Source organism: Pleurodeles waltl, chromosome 2_2 (genome assembly GCF_031143425.1).
Source record: "Pleurodeles waltl isolate 20211129_DDA chromosome 2_2, aPleWal1.hap1.20221129, whole genome shotgun sequence".
In the NCBI taxonomy this organism is placed as follows: Eukaryota; Metazoa; Chordata; class Amphibia; order Caudata; family Salamandridae; genus Pleurodeles; species Pleurodeles waltl.
Window position 1 is genome coordinate 767347493 of NC_090439.1, and position 20525 is coordinate 767368017.

General features: G+C 43.1%; 1 protein-coding gene across 2 annotated transcripts in view; it reads left to right on the forward strand.

The window, feature by feature from the left end:
- The window catches only part of LOC138282607 (polyamine-modulated factor 1-binding protein 1-like), a 1030040-nt gene that overhangs the window by 292230 nt on the left and 717285 nt on the right, over positions 1 to 20525 (forward strand). For both annotated transcript variants that reach the window (XM_069220389.1, XM_069220390.1), the window contains exon 6: positions 18097 to 18318. In XM_069220389.1, coding sequence (XP_069076490.1) covers positions 18097 to 18318 — 222 coding nt within the window. The remainder of the gene's footprint in view (positions 1 to 18096; positions 18319 to 20525) is intronic.

Below are 20525 nucleotides of genomic sequence, written 5' to 3' on the forward strand. Positions count from 1 at the left end.
CATTCCCTTCCATACTTGGGCATCCTCAGGGTTAGCTTCACCCTCTAGTAATCCAGGGCCATCTGACCCTCATGGCATGGACAATTGCTGGTGACGTTGGAAGAACATCCACCTTTCACAGGAGACTTCAGACTTTATCCAGCAAGCGTGAACTAAAGGCACAACCAAGAGATACCATTTGGCTTGGAGACAATGGCATCATTTGGGTTTGGAGAGACAGCTGGATCCCCTGGGGGGCAGAACGTATGCATGTTATGAGCTTTCTGGCTGAGCTGTCCTAAATATTTTTACCATAGAGTACTATAAACTCTTTTAGATCAGCTATTTCAGCCTGTCACAACACAATTGATAACACACCTGTGGGGAGCATCCTTGGGGTATGTAAACTCATGCAAGGTATTAGGCTCAGCAAAGCACCGGAACCTAGATACTCAGACCTGTGTGATGCCAGTTTGGTACTGCAACTACTTCCGAATTGGCAGGGCAACCAATATTTGACCAGGAAAGAACTATCCACAAAGTTGGCCACCCTGTTATGTTTCATTTCATGCAAAATGGTATCAAATGTGTGAGCTCTGGACATCTCAGCTAGAATCTTCACTCCAGACAGGGTTAACTTTACAATCTCTAGGAGAACGAAGACTGACACCAGGTCAGTATCTTATCTTGCTTTTACTGACAACCCCAAATTGTGCGTGGTACACTGCATTAAGGCGTACAAGGGAATGACAAGTGATTCCAGACCAGCATGTGAGAGACAATTGCTTACAGCTATTAGGAAACCCTTCAAAGTGGTTTGTTCTTCTTCCATTCCCAAATGGGTATGGTGGGTTATGGCAGAAGCAGAAATTGATGTGAGGGCGTCTGGGGCTCACTCCACGTGGGACCCTGTGGCATCTAAAGCCATTCCGGTAGGTGGAAGCATAGAAGATATAATGAATGTAGTTGATTGGTCATCTTCAAGAAATTCTATTTAAACCCATTTCTGATGCCGCAGCTCTGCTTGTAAGTAAGCTTTGAACATGCATAAACCTTGCCTCCAGTCCTGACATAGAATGAGAAATTTCCTGGCTAACGAGAAGGAAAGTTTTAATTCTATTAAGGACACGGAGGTGAAGATTATCCCACCCAGAGATTCCAGGGAAAATCTCCCCCTTCCCCAACAGCTTTGGTACAGTAACTATAACTGTACAGACAGATTCCAATTAGGAGAGTTTTTCAAGGTGTTAAAGGCTTCAGAAACAAATTAACTAATGTGATGCCTCAAGCTACGTTAAATGATTTACACATGCCTTACTGTTCTTTCTATATGTACATTTCATACTTTCATGATTGGTCAAGAACATAAAGTCATAACTTACAGTTAGATATCCCTGCCCCCTCTCTGCCTCTGTGCTTAGTATGCTGTCCCTAGTGTCCTTCCCCCACCCTCCAATGTCTGTGTGCATGCTCCTGTTCCCTTCTTTTTGCCCACCATGTTCCATGGACTTGCCCCTGCCCTTTCTATCTACTCTGAGTATTTTGTTTAGCTGCCACTTCACCTCCCACCTGCCTAACATGGTCAGATGGTTGCTACCTGTCCCTGCTACCTCCACACTGCCTGCCCAAGTTCCATGTCCCTATCCCCCCCTTCCTGTCCTCCTTGGTTCATTCTGCTGTCACTCCCTTCTGCCGTCCATGCTTTGTTGTGCTGCAACTGCTCCTCCTGCCTACACTGTGTGGTTTGTTGTGAAGACCATACCCTGTACTCTCTTGTCTGTGTCCATCACCTACCCCTCCCTTCTGACCTCTTGGTCCTTTGAGCATGCTCCTGCTCCCTCCCTTTTGCCTACCATGACTGTTGTGCCACCACTAACCCTCCTGTCTGCCATGCTGTGCTGCCACAGCCTACCCTCTCTGCCCTGTGTGGTCAGCTTGATGTCCCTGACTCCCTCCCACCTTCACTTTGTTGTCCTTGAGTATGCCAATATAATCTCACTGTTGGCCTCCATGGAGTGTTTTGATTCCTGTACCCATCCTACCTGCCCTCCATGGGCAGCTTGCTGCTTCTGCCCTGCTCCCTTGCCCCCTGCCCTCCTTTTTCCATGTGCAAGCCCCTATCCCTCCCTCCTACCTCGTCTGGTCTGTTGTCATGCCCCTGCATCCCCCCCTCCTGCCCTTCATTGTCAGTTATCTTTCAACTGTCCCTACTGTCTATCCGGTATGGTCCGCTTTCTGCCCTGCCTCTTTACCATCTGCTCTCTGTTGTCCATGTGCATTGCCCTGTTCCCTCCCTATTGCTGTCCATGGTCCGTTGTGCTGCACTACCGTCCCTCTTACCCTGTGTTTATTGTGCTGTTGCAACCCCTGACTCCTGCCCTATAAGGTCAGTTTGGTGCCCCTGCCCACCTCCTGCCCCTTGTCCATGTCTCTATCCCACTCCTCCTGCCCTCCATGATCCAATGTACCATGCTTACCAACATTTTGAACTTTTGTAAGAGGGATATCTAAAAAACTGGGGAATTGATTTTTCCCATTGACTTACCTTGAAAAAGAGAATATTTTAGGAAGGATACAGATAAAATAAAGCCCTTTTGGGCTTAAAAACATTGGGAGTCTCCTGTCTGGATCTCTTCTGTTGGAATGTATGGTTGTACTGCCACTGCCCCCTCCTTCTACCCTCAATGGTCTGTTATACTGCCACAGCCGCTACTGCCTGTCCTGCATGGCTGTGCTGTTGCACCACCCCCTTTCCCCTGAGCTCCATGGTCCTCTGTGCTGCCACTTCCCCTCCCGCTTGCCAAGTGTGGGCAACTTGTTGCCTCTGCACCCTCCTCCTTTCCCTCAATTATCAGAGTCTTTGCCCTTGCCCTCTGCCTCCCCACAGTATTCTAATGAACAATTACATTGCTAGCATTCTATGTTTATCTAAATTATAAAAATAAGAGGCTCTTATTTCCATAGAAATTGTGGTTAGTGCTCTAAAAAAGTGAAATTAGGACATATTTTCTGAGTTCTCAAATAGCGACAAATCACTTCTAAATTATTTGCTATCTTGGTTTTTTCTCCAGTTGATCACTTGATTATATGTTACACTTAGGGGAGACAATGTGGTGTTATGACCAGAGTTGCAGACTATGGAACTGGGGAATCAAGTTTGAGTTTCAGCATCAGCTTGGCATTCCGGGATTTTGTGGAAATCACTTAATCTCCCCTTGCCTAAAATCAGAATGAATGTGTCCTTGTGTAATGTAACTAATGCTCATGTAAAGCACTCCAACACATTCAGGTCACATCTGCACTATACAAAACTGCAAAAAAAAAAAAAAAACTGTTTTGTACACTTTTGTCATTGGGCAATATTTGGGTAATATGTGTGCTATACTTAGGCTCTTTTTTTTCTCTGGTGGCCATCTTTGGAGACATATGTAGAAGCTCCCTATTTTCCTCATTTACTGCAGTATCCTCAGTATAGAATGCTTTCAGTGTTCCACTTCGATTCCATTTAAAATGGCATAAATTCAGAATGTTAGCACAATAGTTGCTCATTAGAACACTCTAGTAAAGCTGCTGATCACCAGGGAGTTAACTGGAAATCTGCTGTTCATTCATTACTTTACTTTACTCGGTGCAAAAAGACCATAAAAGACATCAAATAAATAAAACATACAAATTTCTCAATCGTAAAAAAAATAATCTAAAAACGTTATTCTAACATTTTCCGAACACCATAAGCAGCATATATAACATTTAACACAGCCTGAATTATGTCCATATTTCCCAGATCATGTAAGTGGGAATAAGCAAGCTGGCTAGTTCTAATACTGTTGGACAGAAATAACGGACGTAAAAACCTTTTCCTTGGAACAGCATATAAAGTGCAAAAAAGCATAAAATGTAATGTACTCTGAGATGTCTTTCCATCGCAACAACAAGGAGGAAGGTTCTTAAACCAGGTTCCGCAAACTGGAAATGCTACCAGATAGTGTAAAGTATTTAAACGTAGCCTTGTGAGTAAAAACCTTTGTCGCTCGTGATTGATAATGGTCAGATACAACTTTGATTGAAGTTGTTGTGTCTCATGCCTCATCCATAGTCTCATTACACCAGAGGCTGGCTCCATGTCCCGATTTTTCTGCCAGAATATGTCTTTAACCTTTTTAATGTCCTGTCTTGTTAGAGTATCTGGTTTGAAGAAAAATTCTCCGAATCCTAATGATAGGAGAGAGAGATAAACATATCTAAGCCAGGGTATATCTAGAAATCGTGACAAAAGGAGACAATCCTGTATCACCTTTCTACATAAAAACGCTTCAGGCTTAGTCCAGATTTTTACCCACAATATGAGAGGTTGAAGTTTTATATATATCTTGATATGTATCTCAAACCTACTTCTTTATGACAGAACATTACTGATGTAGATTGAGGGACTGCTAATAACCTTCTTAAAAATTTATTTTCTATAATCTGAAGTCCTGTACATTCTGCAAGCCCCCAAACCCCAGCTCCAAATGTCGCGATAGAAAGACACTTAGAAGAGAAGACAGTCATCATTTCCTTAACAGGTTTATGTCGGAGTCTTCTCGCGAACCTAAAAACAGCTTCAATGGCTTTTTGGAATTGTATTGAACGTGTATTAACTAAAAATTTCCAGTTAAAATCTACATCAATGGGGACCCCCAGATACGTAAAATGTGGGACCTTAAGTATCTTGTGCCCGTCTAAAATAATTTTTTTCGTTTTTGCTAATTTGGGTCCGGACTTCATCACAAATGACTTAGTTATGTTAATTTTAAGACCGAGGTTCCCCAAAGCCTTGAAATGAGTACTGCATCGTCCGCATACAGGAGTACAGGGATTGGAGAATTATTGATGACTGGGGAATCCTTCCCTGATTCACAAAGAAATTTCTCTATCCCATTTATATACAAGAGAAAGAGAAAGGGGGAAAGAACACATCCCTGTCTGACCCCCTTTAATGAGGGGAATTTCTCTGTCAAACATCCTTCCCGGGAATAACGGACCCGAGCCTCTGTGCAGGCATGAAGTTTACTAAGTAATATAACTATATCTTTATCCACGCCCATACCCAGCATTACCTTCCACAATTTCTCCCTGTTAACTGTATCAAAGGCACAAGACAGATCCATGAATGCTAGATGTATACAACCCCTTTTGGCTTTAGTATATTTCTGGACTATGAGGGTCAAATTAAGAGTTTGTTATACTGTGCCCACCCCTGGGCGAAAGCCAAATTGTATTTCTGAGAGGGAGTGAGATTCAGTCGCCCATTCTTCTAACTTATTTAAGATCACTCGGCCTAGAATTTTAACTGAACTATCCAGTAAAGAAATTGGGCGATAGCACAAGGGATCTGCCCTATTTCCCTTCTTAAAAATCGGGACGATGATCGCTTCTTTCCAAGAATCTACTAGAGGGCCTACCACAGCCGATCTCAGGACATTGGTTAGCAGTGGTCCCCAGAAATCTGGAAGTGCTTTATATAAATCAGAAGGAATTCTGTCTGGGCTGGGGGCTTTCTCAGAAGGGCTGTCTTGATTTGCTTGTTTAACATCATCCACACTTATAATGTTACTAAAAGCCAGACTTAGCTGATCATTTCCTGCAAGCTTCAGACAATTTAACATTTCTGATTGAACATTTGTCTCTATGGCGAAAGTTTCTTTAAAATAGTCCACCCAAGTCTTGGCTGGAATAATAGTGTCCATGGGCGTCTCATGTTTATCATTCAGCAATCAAAAGTTAACCACACGCCAAAATGCAGTTGTGTCTTTGATTTTGCTTGCAGCCATCAATTCCTCCCACGCAGATTCACTTAGTTCGACTTTCCTTTTGGCAAGAGCTTCTTTATAGTTTTTCCTAGCAATCTTAATTGCTTGTCGATCTTTGGGAGATGCATTGATTGTTTTTTTTAGCTTGCTTAAGGATGTGGTACATGCATGGTTAAACCATCTTGAGCCATGGACTTTATTAGCACGTGAAGACTGTAATTTCTCCGCCATAAATTTTGTCAGGAAGGAGAATGCACGGATAATTTCATGGGGGGCCTTATCTTCATCCAGGGATGTCATAACATATGACCATTTATTCAAGAATAGATCTTTAAAAAGTATTACTATTTATCTTTCCCCATTTGATTGTGAGTCCTTTTTGGGATGAGAGCTTCATAGCAGGGTATCGCTTCCCTCTTCTTGAATCGCTCGTCAGATCTAAATTAATCACGATAGATAAGGGGTTATGGTCACTAATACAGGTCGGGGTCACCCTGAATTGTCCTGCAATAGAGGATAATTCTCTTGAGTAAATGATATAGTCAATAATAGTATGAGTATCCCCCCTTAGAAATGTTGGTATCCCTCTAATGGCTGGTGTGGGAAAAAAAAGAGAATTTACTGTTATCAGAGAGTTAAGGGCATTCCCATATGGGGAGTGTTTAAAGTGTTGAATGGGGTTGTCATTCTCGTCCAAAAGTCCACAGCAGTCAAAGAACTCTGGCTCACACAGGTGGGCATTAAAATCACCAACCCAGACTATTCTTAGGTCCTTTTTGCTAAAAGTTGTTACCTTATGTATTAACGTCTCCAAACTACTGACCACACTTATATCCGAGTTATCAAAGGTGTTATTATAGTAGTTGATCAGTAGTATATCAAATGGCTCTGCTAATTTCAGAGATAAAGCCAGAAAAAAAGGGGATGTACCCACAACACGTGCTTCCATCCCTCCGGCCTCCACAGATAAAAAAGTAGCCAGACCGCCCTTAGCTCTACCTGCGGGGGCCTTAGTTGCAGGAACACAATGTGTGGTATAACCATTAATATGCAGTGATTCTGTGAGCCAGGTCTCCTGGCAGCAGATAAAGAGATTTCCCGTCACTAATTTTATCCAGTCAGGGTTTCCAATTTTTGATTTTAAACCTGCAACATTCCAGGAAATAATCCCTAGGGCTGTCATACCCTGTGTATCATATATATCAGGGGCTCCTTTAAATTCTGAGGGGGACTGTGGGAGTACATTTGTCTCCAAGGGGCCTTGCAAAGAAGGCTCAATTACTAATGGTCAATCTAACTGCTCTAGTGAGGTCAGAGGCTCATACCTGTTAGACAATGTCATGACAGTGTCATGGGGGATAGAGAGACCAAGGTTGCTGGGATTCTGATTCCCAGAATAGGTTGGATCAGGATAACGTGGATTTGATATCGGGGGGATAAACTTAGTCAAACTTTGAGCTCTTATAGGCCCTACAGATGGTCTCATAGTCGGAAGATGGTGGTACAAAGCATTGACAGTCCAGGGGCTCCTAAAGTTTATTATAATACAATCCCCAGGTGATGTTTTAGGGGATGAGCCAACCCAAGGTACCCTTCTTACAGTTAGAATGTCCCTATGGATATCAACCCGCCCTCCCGTGTGTTTTCCTACCCAATGAGTCACTTTGTTTAACAGTGACGCATGGGACTCGGGTGAGAGTTTTCCAATATTGGGACATTTTCCAGGATTAAGATATAGGGGGCACATGCCAGCGGAATCCTCGGGCAGGCTACTTGAGTTCTTGTAATCTCATGACCCACCAAGCCTTCCCGTTTGGTTGTACCCCACTGAGACTGTAAGTTTGTAGAATCCTGGAGTACCTCTACGTTCAGAGGTTTTTGGGTTGGGTTCTGGGCAGGAGTCAATCTAAAGTTTCGATGCTGATAAATGGGTGGAGCTGGTAAGCATTCAGGGATGGAGTGATTGTTCTGAGGTTCTGCCCTCGGTGGTATAGGTTTTATATTTATTATAAATTCGACCTTCTGCTCGAGGATAGCCACTCTCTCCAGAACTGATGAGCACAGCTTTTTTAAGTCTCTAAGTTGATCTTCAATCTGAGAAAAACAAGTTATAATTGGATCCGAATTTTTACAGTCTTATGGCTGTTTCCCTATAATTATATATATTTTTTTTAGGTTTAGAAAGACATTTCCTCTTGATCTTCTTAATTCCTGATAGGGACTCTCCAAAGTCATCCCTGTCTACACGGGATCCAACTTGACCTATGGGGGTTACTGCAGTATGGGGGGGAATTATTTGCCTGCTTTTTTTTAGAGGTGGACTCTCTGGAGTTGTAGGAGTAATTAAATCAATTTCTGTGTTACACAAGAATTTCCTTTCTTAGTCTTGCTTAATGAAGATGTTGCCGGCAGAGTCCTTCCCTACCCTTTCCTGCTTTCTCAAGAGACGACTCTAAAGTGGCTTCTACTCTCCCTATCTCCGTCTCAATGGCACCCATTACTGAAGTTAGGTAGCTTGTTATTAACCTCGGTGGGGGGGCCTCCTGAATGGGTTCCCTTCCCCCATTGTCTCCCTTACGTTTTCCCATTTGGGCAGGCTAATCCTTTTATCCAAAATAAGGCGCCGTATATTTCTTTAGCAGGTATATCGGACTCAGTGCCCCAGACTGGGGAGAGATAGAACCAAATTATACTCTGGACCTGCTTGGCTCAACTGTCCAGCCGCAACCTTCTGCCACACCAAGCCCCCTCAAATGGTAGGGTAGTAGGCCTTGCTGTCGCCTTGCGTGTATTTCGCCTATATTAGTCGCAGGGTACGGGGACAAACTGGTTTAGAAGTAAATTTTAAATACCCAAATATCCGATGGCTCCTCCTTGCCTTCCTTAAGTCACCGACTCTCCATAGAACAGGGTCTCAAAAAGGTTAAAAAAAAGAGAAAGAAAGGGAGGGGGCCCAGCCCAGTCTCTTCCTGGCGATGACGGGCGAAGGACGGGCCCGCCCTTGGCCCGGGCTTTGCCCGGGCACCGCCCAAGCGCGTCCAGCGAGGCGGGAGCACGTCCTTTGATTTAAAGGGCTCCTGCCCTCCTCCACTCAGCAGCGGCAGCAATTCGCGCGTCCCGCGAGGCGGCAGCGCGTCCTTTCATTTAAAGGGCTCCTGCCCTCCTCCACTCAGCAGCGGCAGCAATTCGCGCGTCCCCCAATCTGCTGTTGGTGTTGAAAGTGCATGCTTCAGTCTGCGTGTCAGAATGTTTTAATGAAATAGAAGAGGAAGATATTTGAGAACTCACTTCAAACCAAGACATCTGGGTCTGGATCGAACTACTCAGGAAATTGTTGAAGACTGACCAAAGTTCAAACGTCCATCGATAAAATTGATTTTTATGATCTCGTTTTTGCTGGTTTTAGGACTCTGCACACTTTACCACTGCTAAGCAGTGCTAAAGTGCTTGGGCTCTCTCCCCTAAACATGGTAAGATTGACTCCTACCCAACCGGCATATTTAATTCACTTGTAAGTCCCTACTAAAGTGCACTACATGTGTCCAGGGCCTGTAAATTAAATGCTACTAGTAGGCTGCAACACCCACATAAGTAGCCCTTTAACTATGTCTCAGGCCTGCCACTGCAAGGCCTGTGTGTGCAGTTTCGCTACCACTTCGAATTGGCATTTAAAACTACTTGCCAAGCCTTGAACTCCCCTTTTATTACACGTCTCCCCTAAGTTAGGCCCTGGGTAGCCCTTAGGTCAGGGTGCCATGTAAGTAAAAGGCAGGACATGTACTTGTAAGTTGTACATGTCCTGGTAGTGAGAAACTCCCAAAGTCATTTTCACTACTGTGAAGCCTGTTCTGCTCATAGGCCAACATTGGGAATTCCATTATATATACCTTTAAGTGGTAAATTCTGGCAATGGAGCCGGACCTAATAATCCCTTCAGCTGCACAACACCCATGTTGTGTCTCCATCCTCGTGGTTCCTGTTATGGGCTGGCTCAACGGCAGAAGAGTTCTACTACTCCACTCTTGACCCTCCCTAGGGGTTTCTCACATGTCTGTGGTGGTCTTCTCCTGATGGAGAGACAGAGTTGAGGAAGACAAGCAGGGCAAGGAAAAGCGTCTGACTTTTAAAATCCGTGGCACGTGGAGCACTCAACACAAACTTCCACCTGGGCCAGGGGGCCAACATTACTCCGCACATGCTACCTCCTTGAAGAGGTCGGAAAAGATAACGTGCTTGCTAAGTGCTGAGGTACCAGATGACGTGAACATACAAAGCACTATCCATGCATCACTTTTAAACAGATACAAGTTGTCAGCCTCAGATCCCCACTGGCACAGGGACTCAGAGGGAGCAGGGGTCCTCCAATCAGCCCCTGGAGAACACTATGTGCAGGACACAGAGGAGGCTAGCAAGTACCAGGCTAACACATAAGGCTTGTATTCTTGATGATGTTCCTCCGAGTAAACTTCAGTCCTCTGGTGAACCAGAATCAGGGAGCAGCTGGCAGTAGGGTAACAAACAGAAAGGCAATCCAATGAGTCTTTTACGCCACCCAGCAGATGGGAGGCAGCAGGGCAACATCAGAAGTGAAAAGTGTTCCAAAAACATCGGTTCAAAGCCCCTGTACCTATACTCAAAAAATGGCTTTGAGATCAAGGGTGACTTCAAAGGAACCCTTTCAATTGTAACACAGACCCCTTTCTACTCAGTCCTTCGCAAGCAAGAAAGGAGGGCACCTGTTCAACACAACAAGAAAGTGGTTATTTTGAGGCCGCAGTCCATCAGAGTGGTAGTCCTTCAGCAGCACAGCAGTCCTCCTTTCTGGCAGAGTATTCACAGGTCCAAAGTGTACTTAAGTGGTACAGTCTGAGGTCCAGTTCTGATATCCAGTGGTGTCTTTGCAGTTAGGGAGACTTCAAATAAATCTTTGAAGTGCACAGATATTCTCCCTTCCTGCCCTGGCTCCAGGTTCACTACAGGGGGGTATGTAGCCATTTCTTTGGGGACATGACGCAGCCTATTTAGGTGTAAAAGTAAGGGGGCGGTCAGCTCATCCCTCCCATCCTGTCCTGATGGCCCACCATGGACCATCAAGTTACACCAAAGCTCCCATTGTGTGTGGCTGTCTCGAGGGAATATACAAAGCCCAGTTGCCACCCACCCCAGACAAGTAGTCAGAGACAGTCTGAAGGTTCTTAGGGCTCAGAGCAGATAAATGGCAACTTTCTAAAAGTGCCATTTTCAAGGTTGTAACAATAAATCTGAGTTCACCATTAAAGAGGATTTATCATTACAGTTAGATAGGATAGGTACTAAACATCACAGATCTACCTCCTCCCAATCAGGAATTACAGTTTATTAAATGTAGTAAAGAATCCTCAATTTTGTCCTATGAGAGAGGTAAGCCTCACAGTAATGAAACATTAATTTGGTTGTTTTTCACTACCAGGACATGTAAAACTGAAAGGGACAAGTCCCTTTTACTAAATAGCACCCTTCCATATGGGCTACCTAGGGCCTACCTTAGGGGTGACATATGTAATAAAAGGGGAGTTTAAGACTTGTCAAGGGTTTCTAAATGCTGAGTTGAAGTAGCAGTGTGACACTGCATTCAGGCTGCAGTGGCAGTCATGGGACATGTTTAAAAGGCTACTTAAGTGGGTGGCACAATCAGTGCTGCAGGCCCACTAGTAATATTTAATTTACAGGCCCTGAGCATATGTACGGCACTTTACTAGGGACTTAAAAGTAAATTAAATATGCCAATTAGGTTTATACCAATCAAAATCATATTTAGGGGGTGAGCACAAGCAATTTAGCACTAGAAAGCAGTGGTAAATGCACATAGTCCTAAGGCCAACAAAAACACTGGTTCAGCAAACTTGGAGGCGAGCAGGCAAAATGTTTGAGGTAAGACCACCCTAAGGCTGACAGGCTCAACAGGCAGCACTCCAGCAGAGCAGTAGGGTTTTTAGCAGCACAGAAGTCTTTCTTCCAGGGAGATTCCACAGGTCCAGAAGTATACTGGAGAGTTGGGGTCTGAGGTCCAATATTTATACCTGGTGCCCACTTTGAAGTGGAAGAGGAGGAAGCATCTAGAGGTTTCCAACCCCCTCCCCCACCGAAGTGTCAGGCATCACGTTCTTCCCTGTCCTTTAGCTAGTTTGTCTGGGGTCATCATAGGCTACTGACAAACCCTTTGTGAGAGTGCTCAGGCAGAGTCTTTATGATGTGCACGTGTGGTAGGTGACAGCTTCTCCCCCTTTTTAACTCTGTATGGACCCTGTCAATACCTATCTTCCCTTTGTCTCACTGTCTGGGAACAATACACAAAGATCAGCTGCCAGCTATACCTAGTCTTGTGACCAAAAAACAGGCTGCAGGCACCAAATGGTTAAAACAAATAATGTGCAAAGTGGCATTTTCTGAATTGTGACTAAAATGAGGCCATTTAATTACAATTCTTAAGACACCAGACTTGACCTGTCTACCTTCTCCCAATTGGAAGCTACAGCTTATTAAATGTAATAATGAAGTTCCACTGTTATCATACGGGAGAGGTAGCTGTTGCAGTAGTAAAAAACAAATTTTAGAGTTTTAAACTACCAGGACATGTAAAGTTTAAACGTATATGTATACATTTTTAAATACACTGCACCATGTCCTCTGAGCTGTTCAGGGCCTACCCTAGGCGTGGCATATGTACTGAAGAAAAGGTTTTGTTCCTGGCAAAAGATCGACTACTTTACTAGGCACTTACTTGTAAATTGAATAGGTGAAGTGGGTGTAAGTCAATTTTACCATGTTTTAAAGAGGGAGCACAAGCACTTTAGCATTACTTAGCAGTGGTAAAGTGTGCAGTGTCCTAAAGCCAACAAAAATGAATTCTGCAGAGCAGGAGGATTAACAAACGTTCATCCTCTTCAGCTCCTTCCTGGAAGGGAGCGTATTTTCTCCATTTCCTCATTCATTTTTCAACAGGAAAATTAGACACAACTACTGCCTAATTGGCTGAACAGAATGACACCAGATTTGGATCGATCTAAGCTCAGGAAGCGTATTTTTGTGTTTTGGTGTTCAGTAGTTTTTATGGAATTAAAGTTTAAAATCTATGTACATATCACGCCGCAGGGGATCAGTGGAGCCAATAGATCTTTAGATAATATGTAAGTGGGTGCAACCCCATCAAGAAAGATACGGTGGCAGCTATCTTGGAACTCCGGGACTCAATCCCCTGTTCTAGATAAAAGTTAAAAATAAAAAAAAATAGGTGCACAGGGTATCTGGGCCGTGCCCTTCCTAGGACTACTGGAGAGAATGGTCCTAGAGCACCCCCCCCCCCCTACGAGGCCAAAAACGGCAATGTATTTTTATTGGCACATAGATCTGTGACTACTGTTAATTTTTTTTTAAGTATATATAAACAGCCCTGGGGGATGAGGTACTCAGGGCCACAATCGGATTGGGGATGGGGGCACGTGGCCCTCCTCCTTTAAAATAAAAAACAGCCCTGTGGTGTGGAGTCCCAAGAGCCTACAATGCTCAGGGAAGGGGACAAAGCAGCCCCCACCACTTGAAAATAAAAAACAACTGCCTTGGGGGTGCAAGCAATAATAGGTTCAGAGAGGGGAGGACATGGCCCCCTCCCCTTTTAAATATATATGTTGCCTTTGGGGATGGGTTTTTCAGGGCCCTAATAGGCTCGAGAAGAGGAGCCCCTCCTTTCACTTAAATTTTTTTTTTTTTAAATAAAAAAAACAGCCCTGGGGGATGGGGGTTTTAGAGCCTAATGAGGCTTTTGGAGGGGGTGGGGGGTCATGTGACCACTTTTCCCTTTAAAATACATAGACCACTGGGTGATGGGGTCCCGATGGCCTTTTTGAGGTTCTGGGAAGGGGGCCATGTGTCCCTGGTGGATCGGGGTCCCCAAAGATTAATAAAGCTCAGGGGGGTGGGCCGTGTCCCTTTAAAATACATGATACCCCGCCAATGGGATCCTTGGGGCCTAATAATGCCCCAGATGGGGTACATGGGGCCCGATGGCGAACCTTATGCAGTGCATGGCAAAGTCTGTGCAAAGAGTGTTGTTGGCTGACTGGCAGGGATTTGGCCTCATGCCAGGTGCTGTGGGCCAAACCCATGCTGTGCATGGCCAAAGGCCCTGCACGATGCTGGATTGGCTTTACGTATGGTAAAAATATTACTTTATGGTTAAAAAAAAAAAAAAAAAGAGCTAGAAATTCACTAAAAAAATTTTTTTAAGTAAAGTTATAGTTTGGTACGAAATTCACTCAAGAAAACAAATATTACAGTAACATTATATATAGTTAGGTAAATGTCCGTGACAACATTATTGTTTTGAACTACAAAAAACACAGAAATCCACCAGTTCTAGTTAGCATAGCTAACTATAATCTTTGCCCATCATGCACTACTTATGACCTCACATATTACATCACTCATGAAACGTTCTATGACATCACTGATATCTCAAATGACATCAGTGATGACATTACTGATGCATATCATAGAACATGTCATGAGTGATGTAATATGTGAGATTAAGTCATAAGCAGTACATGGCTGGGGCACAAGATATAGTGCTGGTTAATTTCTGTGGTGTTTTTTGAGTTCAGAACATTAATGTCACTGACATACTATAACGTTTTCTTTTACATTTTTTACCAGCGATTTATTTTATATATATATATATATATATATATATATATATATACACATGTGTATATATATATATGTAAATATATATGTGCATATGCTATTCGATATGTGTGTATATATGTAAATATACATATGTCATTCCATCATCATCAATGTATTCCAATATTGTGCGGTCTGCTTGCATTATGAAAAATAACTTGATTTTCAGCTGAAGGAATGATTGTACATATGTCAAGGTCTGCTCATTTTCTTCGACCCAGGGCCCTTGCATCCTGCATAAATTTATAAACAGGCCACCCATATCTGTGAGCTCCTTCAGATCGGCAAGCCCCATATTGACCAAATGGGCTAATGTCATTCAACTTGGGGTGTGCAATCCACATACTGCCTTTGTAGGCTACCATTCCGCAGCTTCTAGTCACCCTGCTCCCCCTCCCACCACCAATGTGGGAAAAATTCTCTCAGATGAAAAAGCTTCTGTGTACCTCAGTGGGCTAATGAGTCACACCTTGTGGTCTACCACCGCAAACTACCCATGTAGGCTACTATTCCTCAGCTTCATGTTTCAAATAAAGGCCCAGTGGGCATAGTTAAAAATTGTACATTTTTTCACTCATGTCTGCAGGAAAGACAAGTTAAATACAATGTATTTTTGTATGTGTTTGATTTGAAGTTATGGAGACCTGATATCAGGATGGTGAAGGAAAACAGCTGGACATTGGTATTTTTTTGTGCAGCCTGAAAAGGTAAATCATTAAATTGCTGCACCTTGGTGCGCCGCCTGTTTTTTGGATTGAGATATTAATCATTTAATGATGGCTACTTGATGAGAAAATGTAGGACAGGAAGTGGCCAGGGAAGGGAAAAAGAAACTCATTTCGAAGCAGGATAGAGCTGGGATGTGTGGGTAGAGTGTTAGAATATAAGGCCTTTGGAAATAACATCTATGATCTATGTGCCACCATATGGTCCACGCATGCATCCACCCGACTCTTCATCAACAAGACAACTTTTTCCACTGTTCTGGGCTCTGACCACAAGCAGGCTCTCAAAAAGAGGGAAGGAGTACCTAAAAGCTTTTATTTCCAAATTATAAGGTCAGTAAGGTTATTAAGCCTGTCAACTCTCCTTTGGCCAGCCCTCTTTCCATAAATGGATAGTTGAGCCAAACCAAAAAGTGCACCCTTGCAGGCTCTCATTTACACCCTGAATTTGTACGCTGGCGATCTGGTGCTGTTGCCTAACCAAGCCACACCTTACCAGCATACTTGCGGTATTGATGAAAATCCAACTAGGAATTACCTAATAAACTGATATTGATTGAAGCAATATTTGTATTCTGACTTTGTGAGCCAACTCTACCCATTAGCTACGGAGAAGAAGCGCAGAGGAGAACAATCCTTACCAACTCCTGAGAAAGAACCAAATCAGGAGGAATGTGAAAGAGACTTGTGAATCAGGAGAGGGTCCTAGGTAAGGAGGAAAGCCACATGTTGTGACGCATGATCAGGGATGGCAGGTAGAGTAAACTAATAACAGTGCATATTGCCCACAAAATAAGCATTCAGGTTAGCTGTCGACATCCCAACATAATATAATGGATGCTAATGACAGGTGTTACATACTCAAATCAAATTCTGTTGATTGAATGTAGGCAAATGCATCATTTATAACTCTGCAGGGGGTATATCTGTAAAGCATGCCGGTAATCTGTTTGCATACCTGACATGCATATAACCTTTAACCTGATCTAATGTCAATCACTCAATCAATCACAATATTTATAAAGCGCGCTACGTACCCGTTAGGGTTTCAAGGCGCTGAGGGGGGGGGGGGGGGGGGGGGGTAGTCTGCTATTGGTCGAAGAGCCAGGTCTTGAGGAGTCTCCTGAAGGTGAGGAGGTCCTGGGTCTGTCGCAGGGGGGTCGGGAGGGAGTTCCAGGTTCTGGGGGCGAGGTAGGAGAAGGATCTGCCGCCGGATGTCTTGCGTTGGAAGCGGGGAACGATGGCGAGGGAGAGGCTGGCAGAGCGGAGTTGGCGGGAGGGGACGTAGAAGTTGAGTCTGTTGTTCAGGTAGGTGGGTCCGGCGTTGTAGAGTGCCTTGTGAGCGTGGGTGAGGAGCTTGAAGGTGATCCTCTTGTCCACGGGGAGCCAGTGGAGGTCCTTCAGGTGGTGGGAGATGTGGCATCGGCGGGGTAAGTCTAGGACCAGTCGGGCGGAGGCGTTTTGGATGCGTTGGAGTCGCCGGATGTCTTTTGCTGGGATGCCTGTGTAGAGTGCGTTGCCGTAGTCTAGTCTGCTACTGACGAGGGCCTGAGTCACCGTTTTTCTGGTTTCCGTTGGGATCCATTTGTAGATTCTACGGAGCATGCGGAGGGTGTTGTAATGTTGCTATAATGGGAGATAAGCTCATAATGTTAGGAAAATGACATAACAGACAGAAATATACTAAGACCCTCTACTTGCCCACTTTTGCTTGCACTAAGAAGAGCAAAGATTGTCTTTTTCAAAACGCCCACACAATTTTAGAGACAAGTCCTATTTATTTACCCATTTGGCCTTAATTTTATTACCCTGTAAACAATTAGTGGCATTTTGTTAATGCGTTAACTATAGTTCGGGTGTCACTACTAACACTAGTATTCTGTATGTGTAATATTAGTTGTATGTGTTTTTTTTTTTTTTATTGTCATTGCCGAAAAGTATCTTCCTCCCACTATTTGTGTCCCTTTTCTTGCAGCAATTTGCTTTATCTTTAGTAAGAGTGACTACTAGGCTTGCGTTTTTTAAATGATTCAGAGCCCAAAAGAAGGATGTAACAATTGGTCAGTTGCCAAGATATTTTGTTATTAATCCTAGAATACAATCATGATCGCTGTCGATTGCTTGACAAAAATAAATGTCAATCATTTACATTTTCGAAGCAACTAAGCAGAAGAAAGTGGAAGGTGACCTTGTTATACTTGTTTAAATCTTTAGTAGCTCCTTTTGTTGACCTGCCTATGTGAATACTAAACATGGAGAAAAAAGACTTTTTAATAGTCGTGTAAAACATACCTCATAAAATGAGAACATTTATTTTCATTGAAGACACATACTAATTTTTTTATGGCGAGATCCATTAAACATTGATACATCCAACCTCTGATTGACCCTTCAGAGTTGTCACACGAAGGGACAGCAGAAGATTTATAGCACAATATAAAATTAGGCGTAGGCAGCAAGCCTGAGAGTAAATGACCTTTGCAGACACGCGACTGTAGCAGAATCTCTTGTTATGGAGTACAAAATGATTTTTAAAAATGTATAAAAATACAGCTTTTAAAATGTAAAACAGAATTAAAAGATTTGTTGACTCGGAACAATCTAGCAAAATGGATAGAGACATGTAGACGTGGGTATTAAACCTACACATGATTTTGGATCATTTGTTATCTTCAAATTATAAATAATATTGATTAGAAATATTTTCCATTTGTTATTCTGAAATTAATGTTGTTTTTTTTTTTTTTTTTTTTTTTTTTAAATGTGTACCTTCACAACATGTTGACAGGCGCATTATTAAATTGGTCCAGTAATATTGCCGTAAATCTGGAAAATTCCCATTACTCACGTGCTTTCTCCCCTTTTCCGATTAATATTTTCAGGTGGAAGAGCAGAGGTCGACCGCTCCGTGGCATCTGCAGTCTGCGCGTGATAATAGCAGTGTCTGTCTACGCGAGGTTTCCCAGTGGCACGATGCATTTGTGACTCTGAAATCTGATTTCATTAAACTTGAAAAGAAATATCTCGACGCTGTAGCTCAACATAAGGAGAAGTCTGGAATAATAAAGCAACTTGGTCTAGAAATCGCAAACTCCAAATCCAAGGTGATATTTAATTTCTTCCTGTTCTAAGGATGACTCGATTAAAAATCATTTGTGTTTGGAAATGTAATACGTAATGCGGTGTGCTCAGCAATTGAAACACTTTGGCAAGGCCTTAGATGCAGTACCCTGTTCAACTCATTACATTAATCCGTTATTGTCATGCGTATTAGCTTACCCATGTTGTCAAAGCTCTTGCGGCTTCACCCGGTATATGCACCTTTGTGCAGGCGAGTTTGTACGTCTCTGATGATGTTACTAGCTGACAAATACTCACCTACATTTTCTGCCAGCTCATATTTTGAACTTGTAAAGTAGTCATCGTGTGAGTGGGATCATTTTATCATCAGACCCATGTTTCCTTGTAACCGAAGCACTTTTGGAACAAATGTATCTCGTATCCCACAAGGTGACATTGTTAGCAGTCAGTGTTTGACTTTGATTTCCAGGTCTCTTTAAGACTCCTTTCCAACTAGTGCAGTGGTTATTAACCTTTGGCTCTGGAGCCCCTGAGGATCTGCAAAACATTCTCGGGGGTTCCCAACTAGTTAGAAAATAAATAATATTAACAGAATAATGAAGTGTATATAAATAAGAAAAATGTAAAACTGAAAATTGTAAGACGTTCTGTAAATGTATAGGAATTTGAAATCTGAGACTAAAAATTAAGAATCCTCAGATGGATTCATGGGATCACTACAAGTATATCAAATAGAATATAGTAAAGGCAATGGATTTGGAATAGGTTCAATCTACCCGTTGACTCATTTTTTGTGCATTAAAAAAAAACGATTTGTGTATTTGTTTGATGAATACTTGTTTGTATATTTTTTGTGGTTTAAATCATCAAAATGTTTTAGCCGGACTCTCCAGCTGCAGTAATGATCCAGTAGGGGTGCGGGGGAGTTCGGGATCCCCTGATTCAAAAAATGGTTAAGGGGTTTTCCCTGGGTTCTAGTAATGATAAAGTGTTGGTCTACAGAAGTCAAACGGCTAAGAACCATTGAACTAGCAGTTTGCTTTCACTGACACTCGGTTATTAGTTACCTGTGGTTGGTCTTCTTCACTGTACCACCTGTCTAGCCTTTTACCTTTGGCTGACGCATTTGTATTGGTGTTTCTTCATGGACTGTGTGACTTTGTTCAGCTTTTTAGGTCTGGCTCAACAGTGCTGTAGTCTGCTGAGCTATTGTTACCAATTCCTATATAGATAGAGTGGACTTTGGCTACACATAGAGGAGTATTTCATTATGCCTCCCATGGATTACTTGCATTGCAAGGCATGAAGGATTATTTTACACTTAAGAAGTAAACCGACTGATCACACATTACATTCTTTATTTCAAACATTCATCCTATACTGAAGGCAATCTTTTTGTGTTTCCACTGGTACTTGCTTTTAGTGTTTTAATAAAGACTCACCTTTTGCCTGATGTGGCACATTATATCCCAATAACTAGGCATTGCTAAGCTAGTGTGTCTTGCTTTAGTGTGCCAACTAATGCATGCACTCACACAGCATATATTTGCACATTATAACCACACCTATTGGTTTTGTGAATCCATGTCTTACTAGATGTTTCAAGTAGTGTGACATAGTTTCTGTGAAAAGTGTGCATCTCAGCCTTGAATTGGTGTTATCGAGATACCAGTGGTTTATTTTCTCATTTTGTAAAGTTTGCACGTTGTTGAGCTAAAATGACGTATTGCAGCACTGTCAACAGCAACAAGCCTTCCCCAACTTGATCTGCTTATTTGATTCCTGGCTGAGATGCAGTGGAGAGGGGAAAGCTGAGAATGTATTTGCAATGGCTGGCTTCTATTGTGTGAAGAGCTTGTGGGGATGAGAGGACTGCAGGAAGGAGCTGCAGGCATGTGATTCTGTCCTCTGTGAGGCCTTGTAGTGACTAGGCCTGAAGGGTCTAGTGTGCTGGCGCAGGGACTGAGAGGCCATAGTGGCCCATTTGGTTGTAATGGGATTTTTGCAGGCAGTACCTCACTTAACCTTCCGCCCTTCATCCCTTGACCCCTGGGTAGCAGTGATCAACATTATAAGGCGGCTAAGTAGAGTGTCTGAATGCCTGGGGTTGGGAGGGTAAGGCAGATCAAGTAGCAAGGGGTCAATGAGTGGGGTGATGAGCCGGGAGTCTCAGGCACTGGTGAGGCAATAGCACCTCTGGCTGCAAAAACAAGGGGACTGGCCTAGACTT